The sequence below is a fragment of the Sebastes fasciatus genome, chromosome 17, assembly GCF_043250625.1.
Source record: "Sebastes fasciatus isolate fSebFas1 chromosome 17, fSebFas1.pri, whole genome shotgun sequence".
Lineage (NCBI taxonomy): Eukaryota > Metazoa > Chordata > Actinopteri > Perciformes > Sebastidae > Sebastes > Sebastes fasciatus.
The window spans coordinates 2,888,344-2,915,176 of NC_133811.1; the positions used below are offsets into that span (position 1 = coordinate 2,888,344).

Genomic DNA, 26,833 nt, shown 5'->3' on the forward strand with positions numbered 1-26,833 from the left:
TGGAGTTCGCAAGTGATTGACAGCTGCTCAGAGACGGCAAGGCTCCAGCTCGGCTCTGATTGGTTGTTTTCCTCCGGTCTGTGAAATCTTGCAGATGCCGTTAGGAGCACCGGAGAACACAGAGGCACATGATTTTTTTTCAGATAAGCTGTCTCATGCACTACTGTCAGGATATAGAGACTGTTTTATAAAAACAATTTTTTTTTTTTTTTTAAAAATCATATTTGCTCCAACTTTACTCACTGCTTTAAGTTATGGCCCAAAACATGTTTTGTGAGGTCACAGTGACCTTTCACCACCAAACTCTATCAGTTCATCCTGGAGTCCAGGTGGATGTTTGTGCCAAATTTGAAGAAATTTGCTCAAGGTGTTCCTGAGATATCACGTTCACGAGAATGGATCGGACGTGACAGAGACAGACAACCCGAAAACATAACGAACACAGCTGTCGCCGGCACGGAGGCATAAATCAAATCAAGGTGCACAAAATGTGATGATTGTAGGAAAGCATGATATTTATTAGAAGGGGAAACATAAGGAATATGACAACTACGAGCCCCACAGCATCGCAACATTAACCTTAACTTATAAAAAGTCTAAGGATTTCCTCTATTTTCTGACCCCCCACGCTCCCCCTCGTTTGTCCACCCACCCGAGATCTTTTGCCAAATCCAATCCTTGGCCTCGGTGGGAATGTAGCAGCTCAGCATTCAACCAGCTGGAAGAGAAAAGGAGGGAGAGGGGAAGAAAGTTTTGGGTGAATTGCAGAGGAAATGAAACAAGCCATGACTAATAACATCATTTTGGCCATTTAAATGCTGGAACAGTCAGGAGCGATGGACGAAAACAGAAGTCCTATCCATCTCTGAGTGCAATTAGGGTGCCAGCGTTCACTTTAAAGTGCACATTTAAAAGTCACATTCATGTAAGGGTTTTTCTGTCAGGTTTCTAAATCTATATATTCACAGCTTTCAAAAAGTGATAAATAAAAAAAGCATCACTGAGCACAGGATAGAATACTGAAGGAAATTTAGCATGAAATTGTCTCGTTGAGCTGAATAAGAGACTGAGATGTGCCTACTGGGCTTCCTGAACATCTGCTATTGTTTTTCATCACAACAACCCCCGAGAGAATACAAACACATCAGTATTCAAGGGAAAGTGCAAGTGACACAGTCTGCATGCAAGAGGTTTCCACTGAACACAAACACCGGGTGACTACAGAGCTGGGAGGAAACTAATAGGTCAAGGAGGAAGTGAGGATTCAAGGGAGAATCCTAAAAAGCCAGATGTCACAGGAGTGTTCAGAGGCCGAGTTTCCCAAATGTCCGTTATTACAGGAGGAAAAAAAAAAACCTGTTGATAATTTAAGATTATTTTCCACTAGTCCCATTGTGCCAGTAGAATATGTCTATGGAACAAAACATAGTAAGCTAGAACTCAAAGGTCACGCCTACGGAACAAAAAGGTAAAAAAGACGCCTTCGGGAGCAGCAGAAACAAAAGCCTGAATTCAAAACATTTCCGAGAAGGAATTTTCCTGAAGTTTGAGCGGCTGACGTCCTTCAGCTCGTCTCTTTGATCCACTTCACTTCACACAAACTGGGATGTCAGCACACAAGACAGCGACTCCCATCTTTAACTTTCAAGGTCACTGATAAAGAAAGGAAAGTACGTTTATCCACCAGGCCTCTGAACTCTGGACACGGATGTGAAAAAGAACACATTCCCAACTTTAAAAAAAATAAACTTCACATTAGGTACAGGGGACTTAATAACAAAAAGTGCTTCAAACAAGTGCTCTACATTTCAAAACAAAATTCTTGTGTGCCTTTTTTTTTTTTGTAACAAGCTATTTTACAAATTTGCTATTCAACAAGGGAGAATAAAATGACCAGCACTCCCACACAAGTTTATCTGAGAAATCTAGCTTCTCAGAAAGAGTTTGGTGTGATAAAATTCCAGCGAAGACAGACAGGAAAGCTCAGTCATGCATCACCAGGAGGAAAGAGAGCAGGCATGTTGCAACCACAACTTGTAAAACCAGTGATGTGCCAGTGTTGAGCCACGGTGAGCCGACGTCACACACTGGAAGGTCTACATTCAGCTACTACAGAACAGTCCGTTTCACAGTGAAGTGCATATTGATTTAACGAGTAGCCATAACAATCAAATGCTGAGGTAATTTTCAACCAGTACAGCCCTGGAGTCTGAGAGAAGTACGAGGAAGAGGAGATTATACTGATGGATCAACAAAGAAAGGGAAGTATGTCCTGGGTGAGAGGTAGGGGAAAGTCTCCACTGGACACAGTAACTCTGCATCATTTGAAGAAGAAAATCTAAGGAATCCATCGGTACCAACCATGTCATACTAGCTTGTCGCAAAGGAGGCTAAATAACGCTTCAAATTTGAGCTAAATTTTGGCGAGGAAAAACTGTTATGGCCATTTTCAAAGGGGTCCCTTGACCTCTGACCTCAAGATATGTGAATGAAAATGGGCTCTACGGGTACCCACGAGTCTCCCCTTTACAGACTTGCATGTGATTAACATAGAATTTGGAGCAAAAAAACAAGTAGTTTTTTGCATGCAGTACAAATGTGTTATTTTCTCCTATTCTAAAATTTTGTAATTTAATATTTCTGCATACTGGGGTCCCTAAACAGTCTTGGAATGACATAAATTGGGTATCACTGTAAAGCTGAGACTCTTGTGGATCCAATGAGTTCAACTGTATTCATGTGTGATGATGTTAGTCCCCATAGTAGCCATTTCCCATAGTGGCTACTCTGATTTTATACATATGGTGGTGTTCTTTATACTATGAGTTTTCCTTAAATTAAATTAGAAAAAAAAATATCTCAATGCATCGCCTTGCTTACAGTATCACAATATATTGAATCGTTAACCCTGTATCATATGTATCGTATTGCCAGTTTTCTTGCCAATACACAGCCCTAGTGTCACAACCAGCACGCCTCACTTTGAAAACCTCCGATACTGTATAGACTGATTCAATTATTATTCCATATTTCTCAATAATTAAATGATAGACAAATTACAAATGTTGGATTTTGGGCTTCATTAATTGCCGTTTCCCTGACTTAACTTTAGCAAACTTTTCAGCAATAACATGGTCTTTTCCCTCAAAACAGTTAAACGGTCATTGTAGTTTAATGACACCTAATGAAAACCAACAGCTTTGGTTCCCTCTCAGTGCTACTAGTTAAAACCAATTCAAGAATATTAAAATGCTGCTGAAAATGACTGCTAGGTTGTACAATGCATGTCTGCTGTTTCTAATGCATTTCTACCTTTAAGGAATTAAAAGGAGGAGGAAATGTAGCTGATAGGAAAAACAGGAGATCTACTGTGTGTGCACGAGAATCAGAGTCTGAAGAAGAGAGAAGGGCAAAGTCATTGATTAAACAAGAGCAAACCTGTCCAGCAAGGGCAAACAATATGCAACATCAATATTTTCAAAACACCTTCTGGTGAAATGCATCTCTAGAAACGTGCACTCTGCTCTGCTAAATGTCAAAACATGAAATGTCATAACATGAAATGTCATTTCTACATTCAATGACAGGCAGAAGCAGAAGCAGCAGCAGCGTAGTGCTAGGCAGCAGTTTGTTTTGTGGTTATTGAACAGCTCTACATTGTTCAGACTTGATTTTGTGATGAAGAGTAACAAAAATGAAACTTTAAATCCTTTCTGTTTCTACAACAGGGATCACACTCGTCGAGCATGGTGACTTTCTTGAATTGCTGATGCCACATTGAGCCTCCATCTTCCGTGTTTACACCTCGCAAAGTTACATTTTGTTGCCACTGTGACACTTGATCAACTCTTGTGTAATCTCCACGTTTGGAAGGAAGAAAAGAACCCGTTGGAGGGGATACAGGAAGGGTGAAAAAGGTTTTTAAATGAAGAACACTTGGTCTTTACAGGCGACGGCACGGGCGGGGATTTCCGTGGCAGCGGAGAAGGCAGCGACGATGGAGGCGAAGACAACGTTTGGGCTCAGGGAGGCGTTGACGGCCATGTGCAGGCCTCTGGCACTGTAGTACTTCACCAGAGGGGCCGTCTGCCGGTGGTAGGCCTCCAGACGGGAGTGCAGCGTCGTCTCGTTGTCGTCGCTGCGGCGGATGAGCGGCTCGCCTGTCAGCTGAGTGCAGACAAGAGCGGAGAAAACACATAAGCAGAGGGACAGAGAGAAAGACAACCTGTACAACGATGCCTACAGTTTGAACTCTACATGTAGGTCAATGCTCTTCAGTTTCTGGTTTCATACAGCAACCTAATCAAGTGTCACCGTATCCCTCTCGCTACTTGTTGCTGAACTGAAATCAGTCTTTGTGTTCGTCAACAAAACAGGAGCTTTTAGAAATCACAGCCTTCTTTCTGAGCCAGGGGATTGTGTGTCGCTGTGTGTCCTGCTTTGTTTGCAGATGAACCACATGGTTTGACATGTATACAAAGAGTAAAGCACATTACGTCACGATGCACTGATCCATCTGGCCTTATAAAAACAAACGGACGTGACCGATCCATATCAAATACAATGTCTTATCAGTCACATTCATTCAGCCACGGTGGCACCACAGAAATACCTGGCCTCATGTTACCTTCGGCCCCGTGTGCACCTATACAGATATTTAAAAAAACTGATATTTTCCCCTCCGTTTAAACAAAAAATCTGTCCACACGATCTTCGTTTTACAAAATATCTCCATCCACACTTGAACGCAGAAACGTTTCCAAACGCTCGCCATAATAATTACGTCACCACAAGTGAGATCACAAGTTAAGGGGTCAAGGAATTGTGTTACCACCCTTCTCTCTCCCTTTCCTTTGGCTTCATTACAGTCAGTTCACTAACAGTTATTGCTGGTGGGGGGGGCTGGGATTCCTGTCATCACTCTGCGGTCATCAACTGTCTCTTTACATGCATAAATGAGTAAAGGGAGACCATTCAGGTTTATGTCCATAGACCTTCTGAGTGCTCCAAACCTCGCCTTCAATCACCCAAAAACACATTCAATCAGAGATGAAAATGATTATTCGTTTTAGTCGCATTTTTGTCATTTTTATCCTTCGGGGTTTTAGTCGACGACAACTCAAAACGTTTAGTCCAGTTTTCAGCCATTCCATTTTAGTCAAAATGTTTTCTCTCTTAATTTTGTCAGATATTTTTTTTAATTTAATATTAGTCCTGTTTAGTCATCAGATTATTTGAACATTTCTGTCATTTTAGTCAAAACATATTTCACAAAATGTTATCTTATCATTTGTTGAAAAACACAGGTTGAATTATCAAGAATGCAGCTTTGCAGTTAGTTTGAGTCATGCTGACTGTGCTCATTAATGATTATGGGTGTAAGAAAATATCGAAAAAAAATCTAATATTGCCATATTGTGATACTGTATCGATTCTCAAAACCAGTATTGATTTTTTTTTATAGTTTTTTAGTTAATAGTTTACATGCAAAGATGAACTCAGTCAATACTTTATTTAATTTGCAAAGAGATGCACCCTCTCAGTGTATGTGTCCTCTCAAACTAGTGCAATGATGTTGGATGTTACAGGTACTGTGATGATTGCAAATGCAGATCCCACTGTTCTGACTGCTTAAAAAAAAGTCAACTTTTTTTACTCAGATGTTATGCATATGGTGGCGTCTTCTTTATACTATGACAGCTTTCCGAAAATTCGATTTAAAAAATTTGCAATATATCACCTTACTTACCGTATCGCAATATATTGAATTGTAACCCCTGTATCATGATTCGTATTGTATCGCCAGATTCTTGCCAATACACGGCCCTATTAATGATGCGCGATTCAGTCATCCCTTCTCTCTCTCCCCTGCCTTTCCTCTCGCTCTCTCTCCCTTTCTCTCACGGTCAAAATAAAGCAGAAATGCCAAAAAATTATAATAATCATAATAAAAAAAGCTCTAGTCCTATCAATAAATCAATCAACCTCCTTCTTCAAGGCAATTGTCTCTCTCCTCTGGGTGCAACCACCAAGCGCACACCCTCTCTAATGGAGAAAATGCACTGGACATCATCTCTAACTCGGGGTATCTTCATGTACATCTCCTCCTTTGCGGCGTATCCAGATTTCATAAGATGAATCAAAGCATGATGGCTGTTAATTAAATACATTGAGATGTTTCTGGTTAAGAGAACATTTTATACATTCAGATTGCGTCAAAGCTCTTAAGTCTGAAGATGGCTGATTGTCATCAGTTTCCAGCTTGGCAGTGACTTTAGGTAGGTGGCAGTTTAGCCAAAAGTGGTTTCTAAGTGGGATGATAGTGAAACTACTTACGTCATCCTTCATGGGCTCTTTGGGGGGGTTGAACTCCTCGTGGTAGGAGCGGCCACTTGGCTGATGAATTAGTCTGGGGAGATGGAGGGGAGACTGTGAGAAGAGGAGGAGGAGGAAGAGGAGGACAAGTACAAGGACGGAAAAGAAATCAGAATGAGAGCAGAGGAGGACAGATGCGGGTTAGACAGCCACGGTGACTCACTAACTACTTAACTGTCCTTTTCACATCCCACATAATGCCCTTGTCCTACTTGGGCTTGAAAAGGTAGCAGCAGGCCTCCTCCTCGTCCTCACAAAAGGACCCCCACGGACAGAAAGATGGCTCTTTGCAAGTTAACTGTGTCTCCTATTCAGTGTGGCGTGTGGATAATGTAGAGTAGTTATTGTGAAGAAAAGAGAACAAACACTGTGCTGCAATAACAAACACTAAGAAAAGATTTCACAACACGCATTTTCTAAAAGCGCTGACACGTGTTCATCAATGTGCGGGTCAGCGTCAAATCAGAGCACAGCATGTTATATTAAACCGTTTCAAAACAATGATTTGTTGCACAGTGGAGGCAGGAGAGCTGGAGAGATGGAAACTACAAGACATGGTCAGTTAAAGGGATATTTCAGATGATTATTATCTACAGTAGATGGCGGTCGGCACACCCCGAGTTTGGAGAAACAGACTAGCACGGGAGCAAAGTAATGTACTGCTGTGGATGGGGGCAACAGCAAAACGGATTTAGACACCTTAAAAATTAATCTATGTCAGTTTAAGTGTACGCTATATTTAGGGTATTTTCTGATGGTGAACTGAACTAAAAGTGAAACTTATCTATATTGTTTTTGTCAACGGAGTCTGCTGGCATTGAAGAGAGCATAGATACGTTTCACTTTCAGTTCCCCTGTTTTCAGGCTTAAGAAAATCTAGCACGGACGGGAGACTTTGGCCAATCGCAGGTCATTTCAGAGAGAGAGCGTTCCTATTGGCTGTTCTAGAAATACAGATGTGCATGCTCGTCGCTTCAGATAGTGCAGGAAAAGTTGCTAGTCCAGCGTCGGCAGCAGTTGCCTACACTGTAAAGGAACCCAAAAAGGAAGACAGACTTCTCAAAAAGAGTCGGACAATATCGGAGAAGTGATGGAGAGAAAATGTTTATTAGTTTAGCCTTCTGCTCAGGGCTGCAGCTAGCGCTGTGAGCTAGCCTCACAGCCACGGTAGCTACGGCAGTAGTAGCTCGGGGAAAGCATAATTTTCTCTCCATCTAGTTTAGACATCTGCATGAGATCACTGCGACGGCTACGTTGAGCAGAAGGCTAAGCTATCAGCAACATTTTTTTCTCCATCTCTGAAATGCTTTGTCGATATTGTTGCTCGCTAGAGCCTCAAATCACAGTATGTCATCTAAAAGGTCTTTACAGGCCCACAGGTTAGCAAAGAAAACAGGACGGTAGTTCTCATAGAATTGCCGCTATATAAAACGGCATCAGTATCACAATCACGATCAGGATGATGATTGAAATTAATGACGAGTACTCGTACTACTGTATGAAGCGCATGCCCCCCCTTCTTCTGGTGGAAGGGGTTTAGGACAGAGAGAGGAGAGCTGCAGGATGATGGCTGTATTTCAAAATTCGGGAATTTTTTTTCCACAAAACTGCCTACCCTGGGGTACCACTTGAATTACAATATGCTGAAAGGTTATTATTGAATTTTTGCCAAATAAACTTAGTTAAAATAAACTGCCTCCCCGAGCTTTAAACTGATATAGATTTTTTTAGGTGTCTAAAATGCATTTTGCTGCTGCCTCCGTCCACAGCAGTACATCGCTTTGCTCCAGTGCTGGTACTCCTGTCTGCTTCTCCAAACTGGAGACGTGCCGACCGTCATCTACTGTAGGTAACACACTGACTATGGATAACTACCTCATACAACCCCACCTAAAAACACCCACACTATCCCTTTAAGTTAAGTTATAAAATGTTTGGCCTCAACCTGTAGAGCTTAGATTCAAAGAATCAGCCGGAGAGTCTTCCTTCAGTTTGCTGCTGCTGGTCCGCAGACCTATTGTTAGCTGAATACTCTCTTTATACATTTCCTGGCTGAAATTCCACTTTTACCATTTCATGTTCCAGATTTGATTTAATATAAATACAATGCAAGGAATCTTGCACTTTGTTAATTTATAATCATAAGTAAGCATGTTACGCCAGCTTGGGTTTAATGAGTACACTAATTTTTTTAGACTGAAGAACTTCACGTAGGTTACCACCTTCTGTCCTACCCAAACATCTCTACTTCACAGCCAGTGTATGTGTTCAGTTCAATGCTGTGTAATAAGTAGATATAAACGGGTCATTCTAAGGTAACAAAAACACAACAATTCTTATTTTCAGGTGATTACATACTAAAGAAAACACTTATTGACATTATATTCCATTTCTGCCAATAGATCCCCCGAATTGTTACACACTGTTCCTTTAAATGCACCTGTTACATGTTACTCTTGTTTGCTTCATCACTATAAAATCCAGTGTTTTTCCCTGTAAATGTGAGTGTCACTAATGAGCTGTAGCTTCATTCCTATATACACGTGTCCCTTTGGAGATTCGTGAAAACTAGCGTTTCACCGCAGACTTTAAAAGTCCAGTGAGGCACTGAGCAGCTGTGGTATTCAGCACATTTCACCGGGGACACACAGGTCCACTTCTTTAAGGATTCATCCTGCGACCTTCCAGCTGCAGGACGCTCTCGAACCCCCTCAGGCCACCTCTTCTGTTAATCGCATGCTTTCACGCTCCACTTCTCTCCAGCATTATCTCACTGTCCCAGACTCTTCTGTTCACATGAATCAATCTACCTGCCCGGGTGGATTTAACACGCAGACAGAATGAGGAGCTTTTACAGCACCATCCTGGGAACTCATAAACTGCTGTTGTGCCTGGGAAATTAAACAGATTGGATCCTTCCTCTGGTCTTGAATAATTAATTGACTCTCACACCGGCTCCTACCTGCCACAGATCCTGCGGACCAACAGAGAGTCATCAACGGCAAACTCGATCACAGAGTCCAGCTCCTCGTGTCTCTTGTCCAACAAGTCGTCCAGCTGCAAGAGAAAAACACAGAGGGAGTCAAACATACAACATGACCGATATCTATTCAGTTACAAAAGGCCCCCTCTCTTTGCCTCCTACTTTTCTCCTATATTAGGACTAATAACAAGGCAAAAGTGAGCATGGCTCACATACCCCCGCTCACCACTTGACCCCTACTAAAGTAGAGCCAAAGGTTTTGCCCTTTTGGAACTAATGGAACGAGTTGTACTCTGGAAACGAAATTGAAGTCGAAAAAAATCACCGGTTTTGGACAATTTTCCAAATTTAGGGCAACCTGGACTTTTAACCCCCAAAAAGGCACAACTAGACCACACTGTCAACCATCAAACCAAACACAACTAGACCACACTGTCAACCATCAAACCAAACACAACTAGACCACACTGTCAACCATCAAACTAAACACAACTAGACCACACTGTCAACCATCAAACCAAACACAACTAGACCACACTGTCAACCATCAAACCAAACACAACTAGACCACACTGTCAACCATCAAACCAAACACAACTAGACCACACTGTCAACCATCAAACTAAACACAACTAAACCACACCGTCAACCATCAAACCAAACACAACTAGACCACACTGTCAACCATCAAACCAAACACAACTAGATCACACTGTCAACCATCAAACCAAACACAACTAGACCACACTGTCAACCATCAAACCAAACACAACTAGACCACACTGTCAACCATAAAACCAAACACAACTAGACCACACTGTCAACCATAAAACCAAACACAACTAGACCACACTGTCAACCATCAAACCAAACACAACTAGACCACACTGTCAACCATCAAACTAAACACAACTAAACCACACCGTCAACCATCAAACCAAACACAACTAGACCACACTGTCAACCATCAAACCAAACACAACTAGACCACACTGTCAACCATCAAACCAAACACAACTAGACCACACTGTCAACCATCAAACCAAACACAACTAGACCACACTGTCAACCATCAAACCAAACACAACTAGATCACACAGTCAACCATCAAACCAAACACAACTAGACCACACCGTCAACCATCAAACCAAACACAACTAGACCACACTGTCAACCATCATCCAAACACAACTAGACCACACCGTCAACCATCAAACCAAACACAACCAGACCACACTGTCAACCATCAAACCAAACACAACCAGACCACACTGTCAACCATCAACTAAACAACTAGACCACACTGTCAACCATCATACCAAATTTGAAGTTCCCAAGTTAAATAGTTTTCGAGTTCTACTCCGGAAACGAAAGTGTGACACGCGAACAGAAGGACGGACGGACACGTGGAAAAAATATAGCTTTCTTATTCAAAATAAAACCAAAAAATGCAAAGTGATATGACAACAGTTTGTCTTGCTAGTATTGTATCCGCTCTTTAAACTGTGCTCTTTGTATGAACTGTGACAGTAAGGTATTTAAAGGGACTGTTTGTAAGAATCAGAAATGTCTTGTTAACAGCAACACCTGTGGCCGTTAAGTCAACTAAAGTCAGCGTCCTGTTGCTCGTGCTTGTGCTCGCTCTACATAGACGTGAACGAGCATCGCTCAACACAGTGAGGCGACACACGTCAGCTAAAAGCACAATATCACTCTATATTTCAGCTGCTTGGCAGTAACGTTAGCTGACCAGATGAAGGTCTCTCCATGAATCAATGCTGATCCTAGTGTTGGCTTTTCCTGCCTCAGCCTCCCGACCGCGGCCGGAGGGAACAGGGGAGACACCGGAGCTTTGGTCGGAGGCGATGTTTCTCTCTGCGGAGCCCCGTCACTTCACAAGACACGGGAAACCTCTGTTGGTCTGGAGGAGCTGCAGCAGTTATTTCTGCACAAATGTCCACTGTACATTCACTAGATATTCTCAGAGCTACGAAGTCTTCTGCAGTGTGTAGTGTGCGCGCATGCACGTGAGGTGGAGCGAGCTGAGTGAAGGCAAGCAGGCAGGCAGAAGAGCAGAGTACAGCAGAGACTCCGGTCCTGGAGACCAAAGCTACGGTCTCCCCCGCGTCCTCCGACCGCGGCCAACACTGTTTAACAGACGGGCTTCACTAGATACAACCAAGAGGTTTTGGTGCTTCTGTGTAGTCTTGTCTGAACAGCATAGCCACACACAAGCGCGCATATGCAAGCGCGCATGAGACACCGACCCAGGTGATTTATACGTGTAAGAAGTTACAAACAGTCCCTTTAAGGTTGAAACTAACAATTAATTCAATAATCGATTAATCTGTTGATTATTTTCTCGATTAATTGATCAGTTGTTTGGTCTATAAAATGTCAGAAACTGGTGAAAAATGTTGATCATTTGATTTCCCAAAGCCCAAGATGACATCCTCAAATGTCTTGTTTTGTCCACAACTCAAAGATATTCAGTTTACTGTCATAGAGGAGGAAAGAAACTAGAAAATATTCACATTTAAGAAGGTGGAATCAAAGAATTTTGACTTTTTTGCTTTAAAAAAATACTGGATTAATAAAACAGTTGGCGATAAATTTAATAGTTGACAACTAAATCAATTAATCATTGCAGCTCTAAAAAGGTATTTATTGCACTTAATCTAAATTACATAAAAAGGAACAGTTTGACATTTGGCAAACAGGATTATTTACTTTCTTGTAGATGAGAAGATCGATACCGCTCTCATGTGGATAAAGTGTGGAGCTAGAGCCGGGACAAAGACAGCCTGGCTCTGTCCAAAACACACCTAACAGGGCCTTTAAAAGGGACTGTTTGTAACTTTTTAGGCGTATAAATGTACCGGGTCGGGACACATGCGTGCTCGCATATGCGCGCTCCCGTGTGGCCGGCGTCCCCGCTCCGCTGCCTGCTTGCCTTCAGTCAGACAGCGGGCGCGTTCTCGCTCCACCTCTAGACGTGAACACACGCTCACTCCACACTGCAGAAGAGTTAGTTTAGCTCTGAGAATATCTAGTGAATATACAGTGGACGTTTGTGCAGAAATAACTGCTGCAGCTTCACCAGACAAACAGAGGTTTTCCGTGTCTTGTGAAGGGACGGGACTCTGCAGAGAGAAACCTTGTTGTCTCGTTACCGACCGGGTGCCGGTTTCTCCCTGTTCACTCCGGCTGCGGGCGGAGGGAGACGAGTTTCTCGCTGCGGAGCCCCGCTGCTGAAGCCTGCGCTGAGGCAGGAGAAGCAAACGCAGTATCAGCATTGATTCATGGAGAGACCTTCGTCTGGTCAGCTAACATTACTGCCAAGCAGCTGAAATATAGTGATATTGTGCTTTTAGCTGACGTGTGTTGCCTCACTGTCTATTTAGAGCGAGCAAGCACGAGCCCGACGCTGACTTTCGTTGATTTCACGGCCACAGGTGTCGCTGTTAACAAGCATTTCTGAAAGTTACAAATAGTCCCTTTAAAAGTCACAATAATAAACATGTTGTATCTTGTTTGTTTAATCTGTACACGAACCAAAATGTAAAAACAACAAGTTGTGGCTAACAGGGAGTTACACGCTGGAACTACTTCTCTCTGGGCACAGTGATTTTCTGTTTGTTCGTCTGGCAAAAGAGCAAATAGGTCTATTTCCTAGAATGTCAAACTAGTCTTTAAATTTCTATTGTGACCTACAACAAGTTATTGAAGTACTGCTGAACTCTATTTTGATGAGTTAACTCTACTCAGTAGTACAGTTGTGTTTGGCATGATGACAGCAGAAAGCGACATCGTCAAATGAAATCCTAACCATCTCTGCTTGTTTGACTGTGCGGGGGAATCCGTCCAACAGGAAGCCATTCCTGCAGGGCGGCGTGTCCAGGTTCTTCTCTATGAGCTCCACCACCATCTCGTCACTGACCTGCAGGTGAACAAAAGATAATTGTCTCATAAATGTATTCACACTGTAATCTCCAACGTCCTGCATAGCATCAGCTCTGCACAGAGCTCTGTGATTTCTTCACGGGTCCTACGGTGAAGAAATAAAAGGAGTCATTTTATATAAAGGACAGGAAACAGACTAAGTATGAGCAAACACAGCCGGCAAACGGCTCTGAGGAAATCAGGCGCATGCTGAGACACTGAAAGGGCAACTGTACGTAGTATACGCAAATACACAACAATACACACAATTAGAGGATAGAAATGTTATACAAGGTGCAAAAAGGCAAAAAATCATTATTTTTTGGTGCCAGGAGAGAAGTCTTGATTTAGTCAAAATGCTGGTTTGAGCCAGCTGGGTCATTTTATTGGGTTATTTCTACGGTGCTGGGTAGTCGCTGGGTTAGTAGCTGGGTCATTTGAATGATAAAATCATCCTTCTCCTCTATTTCACTACTACCATGTGGTACCTATGCAGCGGCTGGGTCACTTTAACCTAGCTGCTGGGTTCTCTGCAGGCGGGAAAAAACAAAAAGCAGTCTGTTCGACTGTCTAACAAAATAACAAGAACAGACAGAGTCACGAATAGAAAAGCCAACGTACAGGCTACATTTAACATGTATTTTTTGCCTCCATTAGCAGATACGGCTTTACGCAGACGAGTATAAGTACGATTATTACTTTTCTCCATATATGGCTGAGCTCAAACTCAAAGGAATGGATTTTTCCCAGGAAAATCTGGTCTGCTGTCTTACACTTGTTGCACTGTATGCTTGTGTTGAATCCATTTTAGCTGTAAATGTCACTGAGGACAAATAAAACATAAGACATGTAGTCATGTGGGACTGAACATGTCAACACAGAGCCTCAGAGAGGGCTAAAGGGGCAGAGAAAGAAAAATACACACAGAGATCATAAGAAGCAGATGAGCAGAAATGTTACCAGCTTGCCGGAGTCCATGGTCTCCTTGAGCCTCTTGCCGAGCTCCGAGCCCGAAGCCACCATGGCCCTCAGCATGTCTCCGGTGGCCAGGTGGCAAACACAGTACCGCTCTGCCAGCCGAGGGGCCTGCAGGGAGGACGGGAGAGATTCATGAATTATCTAAGTTTTAAATTATCACCGTGAACCAGACAGATGAAGAAAATGTTTGGCTGTGGATTTTTACTTTGCTCTACCCACTGTTCTGTCAGAGAGCCAACCACCTGCATTGTTGGCCATTAGAAGCATGAGAGCAGTTTGTGTATTTTGGCTGCGAGACCAAAAAGTTTTCAGCAGCAGATATTTATAGTTGTGTAGGCCAAGCCACCTCTCTGGCTTATTCAGCTGTCACATATACAACTCAGCTGATGAGTCCACTAGATATTAGGAACACCTTCTCTCTACTAATGAGGTGGAAGATTTGTTCCCCGGTTTAATTACGTTGCTAACAGGGAGGTGAAGATGAGGAAGAGTTACAGGACAGGTTGTACATTAAGATGCAATACTTTAATATTTTGAACATGGCTTCACCTGCAATACAGCATGGAACGTGTGGAAACAAGCAACATGCTACTAGGATTATTTTCACTATCGATTAATCTACTGATAAGATTTTTGATTTACACCGAGACACAAAAAACGAAAACCTAAGGAATCCATTGGTACCAACCACGTCGTGCTTGCTTGTCGGGAAGGAGGCTAAATAACGCTCCAAAGTTAGGCTAAATTTTGGCAAAGAAAAACTGGCATGGCCATATTCAAGACATGTGAATGAAAATAGGTTCCTTTACAGACATGCCCACTTTATGATAATCACATGCAGTTTTGTGCAAAAACTATGCTGTTTTTTGCAATTCTTGCAGAAATTTCCAAATGTCAAATGTTTTTGATACCAAATCACAGCATGGCTTTTTCTACGGTGTTCCTCAAGGTCTTGGTGTCTTAAAGTGGTATTTTGGAGGGATTATTGATCATTTTTAGCAATTCTCGAGTGGTAAAAAAATGGTTAGATTTAGCACCAAAACTGTGTAACAAATGGTATCAACCCCAAAATTGCTGCAACAACTTGTGAGACATAATAGAGCATGAGAATGACCACCATATACTTCCATCATAATGTTCTAAGCCCTCATACACTTTCACAATTTATTTTAATGAATTAAATATTCATGTTTATTTCTGATTTACGACTAGAACATCGTGACACACAGTGCTGAGCTGCATCTCAAATTAATCATCAGGTTCTCAGCTTTCAGTTGATGTACACCACTTCCATGTGACATCTACTGTTGACCTGCGATCTCCCCCTATAGACCCCCTGGACTCCCTAAGAAAGACAAAAACGTATCTATTGTGGGTCTCAGGGTAAATTCCGATTAAAATTATTCGTTTTGTCTGACCAAACGCAAGGACATTCAGTTTCCTATCATACAAGACAAAGAAAAACAGAAAATCCTCACATTTTAGAAGCTGGAACCAGAGACTGTTGCCTGAAAAATAACTGAATTGAATAACAGAACAGTTGCTAATAATTTTTCTGTGGATTGAGTAAGTGAATCTTCAGAGTACTTAATAAGTGGGATTTCCACAGAGGACGTTACTGGGAACAGAGGACTCAAACCAGATCGCAACATGTGTTAAAGAAGCAAGAGACTGAACACACAGAAATAAAGCCAGAGCACGTTGTCTGGGCTCTAAAATGTGCACGTGACAGACTGGAGGAGGTCATTGTGACACTTTTTGGTGGCAACACTTCGGGTTTTTGTCTCCTACAAAGTTACAACACAAATCTGAATTATGTAATTGTGGAAGCAGAGAAAGAGCTCATTGAGACAAAAAGGAAAGAATTAACGACTTTTTTTTATTATCAGTTAATCGGTTGGTTATTTTTGATAAATTATTTAGTTGATCAAATGACAAAAATAGTGAAAATGCCCATTACAATTTCCCAGGGAAAGATGGTGTCTTTGAATTGTTAAAATTGTCAGACCAACAATCTAGTACCCAAAGATATTAAGTTTATAATGATAGAAAACAAAGAACATTTGAGAAGCAGGGATGATTTTCTCTTGATAAATAATCAGAAATACTTTATTGATCCACAGGGGGATATTGGGGATTATTATATAATTATATAAGCAGGAATGATTTTCTTTTGATAAATAATCAGAAATAATGTATGGATCCCCGGGGGGATATTGGGGATTATTATATATTATATAAACAGGAATAATTCTCCTGATAAATAATCAGAAATAATGTATTGATCCCTGGGGGGAATTGGGGATTATTATATATTTATATAAACAGGAATAATTTTCTCTTGATAAATAATGTTAACAATTAACAGATTCTAAAAATTGTTGCCTAATTTCTTTTGATTGATTAGTTAAATCGATTAGTGATGAAACCACAGTACAGTCCACCAGTCACACCATGCAGATAATACCCGTCCATACCACTAGAGTGTGCACTTGAACTGGTAACTGTTGCTCTTGTGTTCATACTGTATATACCTTGGCGTATTCATTTCACACTAATACTGTACATATTTAAGCGTATTCATATATATATATATATATATATATATATATATATATATATATATATATATACTCTGTACATAACTCTGCACTTTGCTGCTTTTTGCTCTTCTGGTTAGATGCAAACTACATTTGGTTGTCTCAGTACTCTGTGCAATGACCTTTAATCTAATAATAAATAAGCAGATTGAACAGTGAGGATTTACTGTTTCCTATAACCCCAGTAAACAGAACACCAGTAGGATTGTTTTGCTCCAGTGCCAACTCCAAAATATCACTGAAGTTTTTGCTGACCTGTGATGAGCATTGCAAACTTTTATAGACTGATTCAATCAAGTTATTAATTGACAGGAAACAAAAACGAAAATAACCTTGAGAGGCTGCCCTGTCATAACCTGTCATGTGTCGCTCTGTAGGTGGTAACGTAACACTAATAAAATAAAAACACTACAGGTGACATAACTTCACTTTTGAAAGCAGGGTTTTAAAGTATCTAATACCAGACTACACTGTGCATACAAACAGATTTATTAAAGTCTCAAACACTACTGAGGCAGTTGTAGTAGTTAACGTCATTATGAAACTGGAGAACAGACTTAAGAATACTAAAACTCATGTTAACAGACTGTCCAGCTGTTTCTCTGAGCGCTGCAGTCACAGACGGACCAGGTGAAGCCAGGTAGGTTAGCATTAGCATTAGCATTAGCATTAGCATTAGCATTAGCATTAGCATTAGCATTAGCATTAGCATTAGCATTAGCATTAGCATTATCTAGTACTACTACCAGCCATGCGCTAACGGTTAACGGCTAACAGCTAGCTCCGTTAGCTCCGTTAGCTGTCCCTCTCACCTGAGTCCCCTTCCCGGCTCCGGGCGGTCCGAGCAGGATGGCACGGATCCCCTCCTGCACATCGGCTATCGCCTCCTTCAGCTGCGTGCTCGGGGCCATGTCTGGACCGGGAGACCAGCAGGACAGAAACTTCTAAAGTGTGTCTGTGTGTCGTCCTGGTGACACTTCAGCCAAGTTCAGTCTGGAAAGGAAGAGCCTCCGCCTCCCTTTCTGCTACAACTGCTAAACCCCGCCTCCTCACGGAGAAGACGGCGTTTTGATTGGCCGCCAGACGGTTCTGTCACTAATTGTGTTCGTTGATTGGATGAAATTCGGGTGACGCTTCGTTGTGTAACATCCGAAAAAGACTTCAATCCGGAATGTTGATTTCTATTACATGTTATTACATGTTGTCATAGTCTTCCTGAATTTCTTTTGGTGTTGTGCTGTTTGGTTTCCATGCATATCCCAATGAATAATTATTGTATTATTACTTGTTATTGTTTTTTTACATATATACTTTTGCTCTTATTACTTATTATGTGTTGTATATTATTTAGCTTTGTTTATTATCCCCTGGCACTCTTGGGGGGGTAATGCAAAGACATGGACAGAAATTGTCCAAAAATGTCACAAATGTCAAATTACAGAAGTTATCTTGACTTCAAAGTTTAAATCAAATTATTTATTCTTGATGCTGGAGGTAAAAAAACAAAAATAACTTAATTCAAGGTTCACTTACTACTGAGGAAACTGATGCAAATGATAAGATCCACTTGAAAGCTCAGGAAAAAGCTTTTTTCAGTGTGAAAGTTCGTTCTTGATGTTGGAAATACTACAAAACAAATATAGACTTTGAGGTATTTATTTATTGGCAAAATGATTTATGTTTTTCTAAAAACAAAACATCCTCCATGTCAGTGCGGGGAGGTTTTATATTATATTTTTATGTTATGTTAATAAAATAACATTTTAGTAGACTTTATTGATGTATAGTGTTACTATAATGAGGTAGCCTATATAAGCCTTACTTTTCTTATTTTTAGCATTTTCCATTTTTGTTTAGCATTTTCTTTGTTTGATAGTGACAGATTCAGTAAAGATGGGGGAAAGAAGGGAATTTCTGGAATTTCTTTTGTTTTTTTAATGATTTTACAACCTTTTCCACTAAAATTAATCTTACTTCATTGTCGAGACAAAAGAGAAGTGAAAATTTCTTCAAATTATCTTATGAATAAAAAAACTTTGATTTTGGGGAACACTTTATAAAGCCCTCCCCTTCCTCAGGTCCAACAGGAAGGATTTTTTTTTAACAGTATGTGCTGTCAGACGTTTATCTAGTTCCCTTTCAAAGTCACTGATGATCACAGGGATAACATGTCTGAAGCTGATGTTTTGTACTCTGATGTCAAGTTCACAAGAGAGAGGGGAAAGCCTAATGGTGAGTATCTATCTATCTATCTATCTATCTATCTATCTATCTATCTATATATATATATATATATATATATATATATGTCTGTCTGTCTGTCTGTCTGTCAGTCTGTCTGTCTGTCTGTCTGTCTGTCTGTCTGTCTCTCAAGTGGTAGCGTTTACATCCATCCTTTATAAGAATGCTACCAGGGCTTTCTAAATACCTCCAAGATGTGTTTCTTAAACTTGTCAGAGTTTAAGTGAAATATGAATGTTTAATCACCCCCTTTATCAGAAGTCAGCACATATTTGCAGCTCATTCAACAGAAAGTTTTGTGTTTTGTGTGGCAGGGAACGCATCCTCATCGGATGACACCACTTACTCTGAAGTCAAGATCTTGAAGAAGCAGCCGTCCACAGAGCTTCCTGGTGGGTAATAAAATAAAAGTGATAAATAGGAAGTAGAACAAGAAAGTGACCGCCAGTCAGTGGTCATCATGACGAAACAGCCACCAGTCTTAGTATTTCTTATTTTATCTCAGAATAAAAATGTGTATTCTTTAATGCATACAACACAATTTATTACAGTGAAGAAATAAAATTGCTGCCTAAAGTTTTAGGACTTAGTAAAATACGTATTCTTCCTTTAAAATATTGCATCAACATGTAACTTTATTCAGTTTGAAACCACCTTCAGCGTTTCTACTATAAATAAACATAAAAACATACATTAAATCGAAGGTATATTCACAGATATAAATGAAGAATTTCAGGCGCATTAAAGGTAAAATTGGCATTTTGTGTGTTTCTCAACCAACTGACTTTTCAAAAATACATCTGTGCATATTAGGGCTGTCTTCGACCAAAGAAATTCTTAGTTGACTAACACTCATATGATTTTTTTTAACTAATCGATAAATTGATTCACATAAAAGCATCTCTTTAAATCTTGTATTTACCAGAGATGTGCTCATAAGCTTCTTAGAAATAAGTCATTCAGCATGAAAAAAAAGCATAAAAAACGACTAATCTGCTAAAGAAATCTTAGTCGACTAAGACCAAAACGACTAATTAGTCGACTAATCGATGAAGAGGGGGCAGACCTAGTACAAATATATTACAAACATTAGCGGTGTGAACTAATTAATAAAAGGATCAGCTGTCAGTGACATGAGCTGTAACGGAAACAAACTGAATATAGAGCAATATGTGAAAACACCTTATTGCAAATAAATGGTAACATTTTCCTCTTTTGTAACTGCAAAGAAAGAAAGAAAGAATCTCTATCACTGAGTGAAGAAAGGTGTCTGGTAATTTACAGTAAAATGGGGAGAGGAGGAGAAACGTGATGGAGTTGAGCCACATATATGTTTAGTCATCTGTGTCAAGTTTCCTGTTTAGTCTCTTTGTACATGCTGTGGTCCATCAGAGCATCAGCAGACAGTCAACTCATTTCACTGTATGTCCGTGGAGACTTGAGTACTCATATTTCTATGTCTGGTTGATAAATAATGCATTATAAATACAGTGAAGTTGAAGTGACAGCAGTGACAGTCAGACATCAGCAACATAAGAAAACAGGGTCACCTAAGTGTGTTGCTCAACCTGTCATCCATGTGTTCAACGGCTGACTCCTGTTTCCATGGAAACTAGATTTGTTTGGCTTTGAATAAAACTTTTACGATGGTATTTGTTCAATGTCGCGGTAAGGACTCAGAAGTGTGGGACAGGCACATTTAGATTAAACAAATCCAATAAATGATTTGTAAACAAATACATAATTTTAATATGGTGTACAGTAATATGTATATGAAACAATTCCATTTGAAATAATGTCATATTATAATTGAATTAGCTCATTTTACATATCTCAACATTGAGACCACAGTTGTGGGACATGAAGAAAAGTGGTGTTTGGACCCATAACATTCTTCATAAATTTTATTAAATCACATTATTTAGTAATCATTTTTTGATGTCAAGATGGGTAATAACACTGTATATATTTATCAATCATTGCACTGCAAATTTTAAAGAAAAATCTAAAATTTCATTGCTGGGACTTGTAAATGCCCGTATAGTTGCAGAAACACCCTTAAATCTCAATATATCAAGTAAATCTTTATATGATTCTAACCAGCAGAAAGAAAGAAAGTTAATCAGTTATGTATTCACATAACGTGGAACTTTTTAGTTTCAAAACAGATGATTTTTTTGACTGATCTCTCAGCTTTTGAGGGGGGAAAACACCACAAAGTGAACTCAGATCTGGTTCATACATACGCCACGTCATTTTCAGAATTTCATTTTTGTTTGGAAAAAGTTTACAGTATAAAATATTTGAAGGTTTGATTGTTTGACTGTGACATGGCACTTTTCTCTGTCTGCAGTCTTTGTCCTGCATATTCAAACTTGTAAAAAAGCCAATTGGAAACCTGGTGCCAAGAAATTCTATACACGGTTTTCTCCAGGAGAAATCTAACTGTCCCAATTACAGAAAACCAGTTTCTGGTTTACAAAATGTTAAGAAGCCAGTTTACTGGAGAAAACCCACTGTAACCCAGTTCCTTCAATGCATATCTCTTCTGCTGTTCAACAGGTTCCCAGGAACAACAGATGTCAAATGGACGATCAGGAGTCACATGTGAGAGAGTGGCCTTAGTAGTTCTCAGTGCTCTCCTGGTAGCTGCTGTCATCGCTCTCGGCCTGACCTGTGAGTTTGTACACTTCAGTTTGATGTGTTATTCTCAATGGTTGTTTTCCTTTTCCAGAACTGTTGATGTAAAATCAGCAACAAATGTCCCTTTCACTATCTTTTTTGGAATCCATTTTTTACTTGGAGCTCTCCTTATTAATAATCATCACTCTAAATTAATCTTGGAATGATAAATAGATTCCTGCTCTATAGAGTGCTGCAGGGATGACGTATTTTTGTAGGCCAACCAGGAAGTTAGCATCACCCTGGTTCCCTCGACAAAAAGCCAATGGGATTTTTCCTTTTGGTTTTGGATTATTGCAGAAAATCAGATCTATGGCAAACACACGTTTATGATACTTACACGTTCTTGAGCAAGATTATCTCCACTTTATGATTTTTGAGGTGTGAATCCAATCACCAGAAGTAAAAAGCTAACGTTAGGCTCTAAAGGAACTACACCACGGTCACATGAGTGTGAGTATACACAACGAGGCTGTAAAGGAGGACGAGTCGGCATGATGACTTTTAGTCGTCTCATTTAGCCACTTGTTAGCAACCGCCTTTTTTAAGACACAACAAAGCTTCAAAATTCACGAGTGGGATATTTACTGATGTATTTTATGTGGCAGAACAAAACGTTAAAATCTCTTCAGCTTTTGTTAACCACAGACCTTATAATAATAATTAATTCAACTTATATAACGCTTTTAAAGAACTCAGACGCTTTACACTATCGGGGGAAAAAAGACATACACAGGCGCACTGTCATACATACACACGGACAAATGGGTAAGGGGAGGAGGGGGCTACAGGTAAGCAGAGGAGAAAAGATGGGTCTTGAGGCGGGACTGGAATAGGGTGAGGGAATCGGAGTCTCTGATGAGTTTTGGGAGGGAGTTCCAAAGCTTGGGAGCTGCCCTGGAGAATGCTCTGTCCCCAAAGCTGCGGAGGTTGGACTTGGGGGTGAAAAGTAAACCAGCTGAGGTGGATCTGAGGGACCGTGGGGGTTGGTAGGGGGAGAGGAGGTCAGAGAGGTAGGGGGGGGCAAGTTGGTGTAGGGCTTTGTAGGTGAGGGTCAGGATTTTGTAGGAGATCCGGTGGGAGACGGGGAGCCAGTGTAGGTCTTTGAGGACTGGGGTGATGTGATGCCAGGATTTGGTGTGAGTGAGGAGTCGGGCAGCTGCATTCTGGACCAGTTGGAGTTTATTGATGGAGGTGGTGCTGATGCCATAGAGGAGAGAGTTGCAGTAATCAAGGCGGGAGGAGATGAAGGCGTGGATGAGCTTCTCGGCAGCTCATCCACGCCATCAGGGAGGGTCGGTAGGGTCGGATCTTTGCAATATTGAATAGGGTGGTGCAGGAATGAGTCCTAAAACCCAGAAATGAGTTAGCATTTTAGCACTCCTGGTTCCCTCAGCTGGAGGTCAATGGGTTTTTAGAATGGGTTTTTATTTCGATGCCTGAAATGCCTCAAGCTGAAGAGATTTTAACGTTTTGTTCTATGACATAAAATACGTCAGTAAATATCCCACTTGGGAATTTTGAAGCCTTTATGTGCCTTAAAAAAGGCGGTTGCTAACAAGTGGCTAAATGAGACTACTAAACTTCTTCAGGCCGACTCGTCCTCCTTTACAGCCTCGTTGTTTATACTCGTTCATGTGACCGCTGTGTAGTTCATTTATAGCCTAACGTTAGCTTTTTACTTCTGACGGTTGCATTCACGCTGCAAAAATTCATAGAAGTGGTGTTCATTAGTGAAGATTATCTTACAGAACAAAATGTATCAGTATCATAAATGTTTGTTTGCCACAGAGCTGATTTTCTGCAATAATCCAAAACCCAATCCGATTGACTTTTTGTTGAAGGAACCAGGGCGATGCTAACTTCCTGGTTGGCCAACAAAAATACGTCATCCCTGCAGCACTCTATTTCAGGTATCTAACTAAAAACCCATTGACTTCCAGACGACGGAACCAGAAGTGCTAAAACTCATTTCCGGGGTTTTTAGGACTCATTCCTGTAGCACTCTATAAACTACACTTTCTTCTTCTCTTTTTTAAATCAGCTTATAAAAACATCCAAACCATGGAACGTCTCCAACAGCTGGAGCTTGATGCTGTGAGAAAAAACCTCACAGGTAAGCTTTGTCAGCTGCAAGGTCACTTTAAAATGGATCACATTTTGGATTGAACCCCTGATATTAATCTGTTAATCATTTATCTTTAGGTTTACACTCAACTGTCTGTACCGTGAAAGAGTTTTGTTCTCTGTTCAGGTGTTAATGTAAATGGAAGTGAAATCTTTTTATCTTCTTTCACATCAGAGAAACGCTGTGAAGTAAAATCATGCAACAACACGATGCCGCAAAAGTGCCCACCACCTCCTTCGGTACAAAGTAAGTGATGGATTTCTTACAAGTTTGCATCCTCTGATGATGATTAAATGATCAGTGATGGACTGACAGACTGTCTCAGCTGCTCTCAGATTCTCAGAGAATCAAATCACACAAATATAGAGAGAGATTTGTTGCACCTGACTGAAGAGTTTGCTGTGATCTCTTAAAAGATGACACGTGTCCAAGCTGTGAAGAAGGCTGGGAGCAACATGGAGCAAAGTGCTATCATTTCTCCAGCAAGAAATCAACCTGGAACGAGAGCAGAAGTGAATGTAGAGGTCTAGGAGGAGATCTGGTGAAGATAGAGAGCAGAGAGGAGCAGGTAGAACACACTGCTGCACGCTCATGTTTCATCACATCCTTGTTTCCACATTAGTTAACATGGTCTCTCAGCACAGAAAGGGGATGTCACAGATTTGTGTTTTCCATCAACTTTTCCTGTCAAGAAATTCCTGTTGGGGAGACTGAGAGACAAAATGGACACACATGAAGACAAGTTTTGGATCGGACTGACGGACTCTGAGGAAGAAAACAAATGGTTGTGGGTAGACGGCTCACTACTGGACACGAGGTTTGACTTTTTTTGTTGTTGTCAGTTTCCAATATCAAAGTTACTACAAAGTTATTGAACCAGTTCTTTCTATTTCCAATATGTCAGTTTGACTTTCTGGAGCGACAATGAGCCGGACAACTGGGAGGTAGAAAACATGGATGGAGAGGACTGTGTGAGGATGGGGGAGAAGAACGGAGCACACTTGATGTGGTGGTTTGATAAAGACTGCACAGTGCCTCACAGACGTATTTGTGACAAACCAAAAAAAACTTTAAAGTGCGTCTGAAATGCAGTTCAGCTCAAGTCTTGAGGCTCAGCCTGTTAAACAAGCTTAGTACAGGATACAGAACGTGGAGCAATGTGATTATTAATGCCGCTAATGATACAAATAAAGAACTTAATAAGGCCCTGCAAACATTAAAATGCTTCTTGAATGTGTTCAGCTATTAAAGAAGGGATCATACAGTGTGCATTGATTGGATGAAATTCGGGTGACGCTTCGTTGTGTAACATCCGAAAAAGGCTTCAACCCGGAATGTTGATTTCTATAACATATTAGTGATTTATTGTTGATCATAGTCTTCCTGAATTTCTTTTGGTGTTGTGCTGTTTGGTTTCCATCCATCCATCCATCCATCTTCAACCGCTTATCCGGGATCGGGTCGCGGGGGCAACAGCTCCAGCAGGGGACCCCAAACTTCCCTTTCCCGGGCCACATTAACCAGCTCTGACTGGGGGATCCCGAGGCGTTCCCAGGCCAGAGTAGAGATATAATCTCTCCATCTAGTCCTGGGTCTTCCCCGTGGTCTCCTCCCAGCTGGTCGTGCCTGGAACACCTCCCAAGGGAGGCGCCCAGGAGGCATCCGTGCTAGATGCCCGAACCACCTCAACTGGCTCCTTTCGACGCAAAGGAGCAAGGACTCTACTCCGAGTCCCTCACGGATGACTGAGCTTCTTACCCTATCTCTAAGGGAGACGCCAGCCACCCTCCTGAGGAAACCCATTTCGGCCGCTTGCACCCGCGACCTCGTTCTTTCGGTCATGACCCAACCCTCATGACCATAGGTGAGAGTAGGAACGAAGATTGAACGGTAGATCGAGAGCTTTGCCTTCCGGCTCAGCTCTCTTTTCGTCACAACGGTGCGGTAAAGCGAATGCAATACCGCCCCTGCTGCTCCGATTCTCCGACCAATCTCACGTTCCATCGTCCCCTCACTCGCGAACAAGACCCCGAGATACTTAAACTCCTTCACTTGGGGTAAGGACTCATTCCCTACCCGGAGTAGGCAAACCACCGGTTTCCTGCTGAGAACCATGGCCTCAGATTTAGAGGTGCTGATTCTCATCCCGACTGCGTCACACTCGGCTGCGAACCGATCCAGTGAGTGCTGGAGGTCGCAGACCGATGATGCCAACAGGACCACATCATCTGCAAAAAGCAGCGATGAGATCCTCAGCACACCGATCTGCAAACCCTCCTCCACCCGACTACGCCTCGATATCCTGTCCATGAATATCACGAACAGGATTGGTGACAAAGCGCAGCCCTGGCGGAGGCCAACCCCCACCGGAAACGAGTCCGACTTATTGCCGAGGATCCGAACACAGCTCTCGCTTTGGGCGTACAGGGATTGGATGGCCCTGAGAAGTGCCCCCCTCACCCCATACTCCCGCAGCACCCCCCACAGTATCTCCCGGGGGACCCGGTCATATGCCTTCTCCAAGTCCACAAAACACATGTAGACTGGATGGGCATACTCCCAGGCCCCCTCCAGGATCCTTGCGAGAGTGAAAAGCTGGTCCGTTGTTCCACGGCCAGGACGGAATCCGCATTGTTCCTCTTCGATCTGAGGTTCGACTATCGGCCGAACCCTCCTTTCCAGCACCTTGGAGTAGACTTTACCAGGGAGGCTGAGCAGTGTGATACCCCTGTAATTGGCACACACTCTCTGGTCCCCCTTTTTGAAAAGGGGAACCACCACCCCGGTCTGCCACTCCTTAGGCACTGTCACCGACTTCCACGCGGTGTTGAAGAGACGTGTCATCCAAGACAGCCCCTCCCCACCCAGAGCCTTCAGCATTTCTGGGCGGATCTCATCAACCCC

At 41.6% G+C, this 26,833-nt stretch overlaps 2 protein-coding genes and 1 long non-coding RNA gene across 3 annotated transcripts; 1 reads left to right on the plus strand and 2 right to left on the minus strand.

The window, feature by feature from the left end:
- Positions 1-491: 491 nt before the first annotated feature.
- On the minus strand, positions 492-17,897 carry ak2 (adenylate kinase 2). The gene is made up of 7 exons (XM_074613963.1): positions 17,691-17,897; positions 14,261-14,386; positions 13,188-13,298; positions 9,338-9,432; positions 6,337-6,409; positions 3,948-4,167; positions 492-718 (listed from the first exon to the last, which is right to left on the minus strand). Exons 1-7 carry the CDS (start codon positions 17,787-17,789, stop codon positions 711-713), a joined length of 732 nt encoding a protein of 243 aa, XP_074470064.1. The 5' UTR covers positions 17,790-17,897; the 3' UTR covers positions 492-710.
- LOC141754713 (uncharacterized) lies at positions 7,464-9,331 on the minus strand. Its single transcript, XR_012590707.1, has 2 exons — positions 8,440-9,331; positions 7,464-7,530 (listed from the first exon to the last, which is right to left on the minus strand). It is a non-coding gene; the product is annotated as an uncharacterized LOC141754713 (long non-coding RNA).
- A 1,085-nt stretch (positions 17,898-18,982) lies between the features above and the next one.
- illr4 (immune-related, lectin-like receptor 4) lies at positions 18,983-25,192 on the plus strand. Its single transcript, XM_074612700.1, has 8 exons — positions 18,983-19,110; positions 19,434-19,511; positions 21,682-21,795; positions 23,846-23,917; positions 24,104-24,175; positions 24,346-24,497; positions 24,622-24,746; positions 24,834-25,192. The coding sequence occupies exons 1-8, from the start codon at positions 19,047-19,049 to the stop codon at positions 25,012-25,014; spliced, it is 858 nt and encodes a 285-aa protein (XP_074468801.1). The 5' UTR covers positions 18,983-19,046; the 3' UTR covers positions 25,015-25,192.
- The last annotated feature ends 1,641 nt before the right edge of the window (positions 25,193-26,833 follow it).

Coding starts and splice junctions, on each gene's coding strand:
- illr4 (XM_074612700.1), top strand. CDS start 19,047: ATGTCTGAAGCTGATGTTTTGTACTCTGATGTCAAGTTCACAAGAGAG. Junction 19,111..19,433: donor AGAGAGGGGAAAGCCTAATG/GTGAGTATCTAT, acceptor TTTGTGTGGCAG/GGAACGCATCCTCATCGGAT. Junction 24,176..24,345: donor ACCACCTCCTTCGGTACAAA/GTAAGTGATGGA, acceptor ATCTCTTAAAAG/ATGACACGTGTCCAAGCTGT.
- ak2 (XM_074613963.1), bottom strand. CDS start 17,789: ATGGCCCCGAGCACGCAGCTGAAGGAGGCGATAGCCGATGTGCAGGAG. Junction 13,299..14,260: donor CCATGGACTCCGGCAAGCTG/GTAACATTTCTG, acceptor GTTCACCTGCAG/GTCAGTGACGAGATGGTGGT. Junction 4,168..6,336: donor AAGAGCCCATGAAGGATGAC/GTAAGTAGTTTC, acceptor GTCTGCACTCAG/CTGACAGGCGAGCCGCTCAT.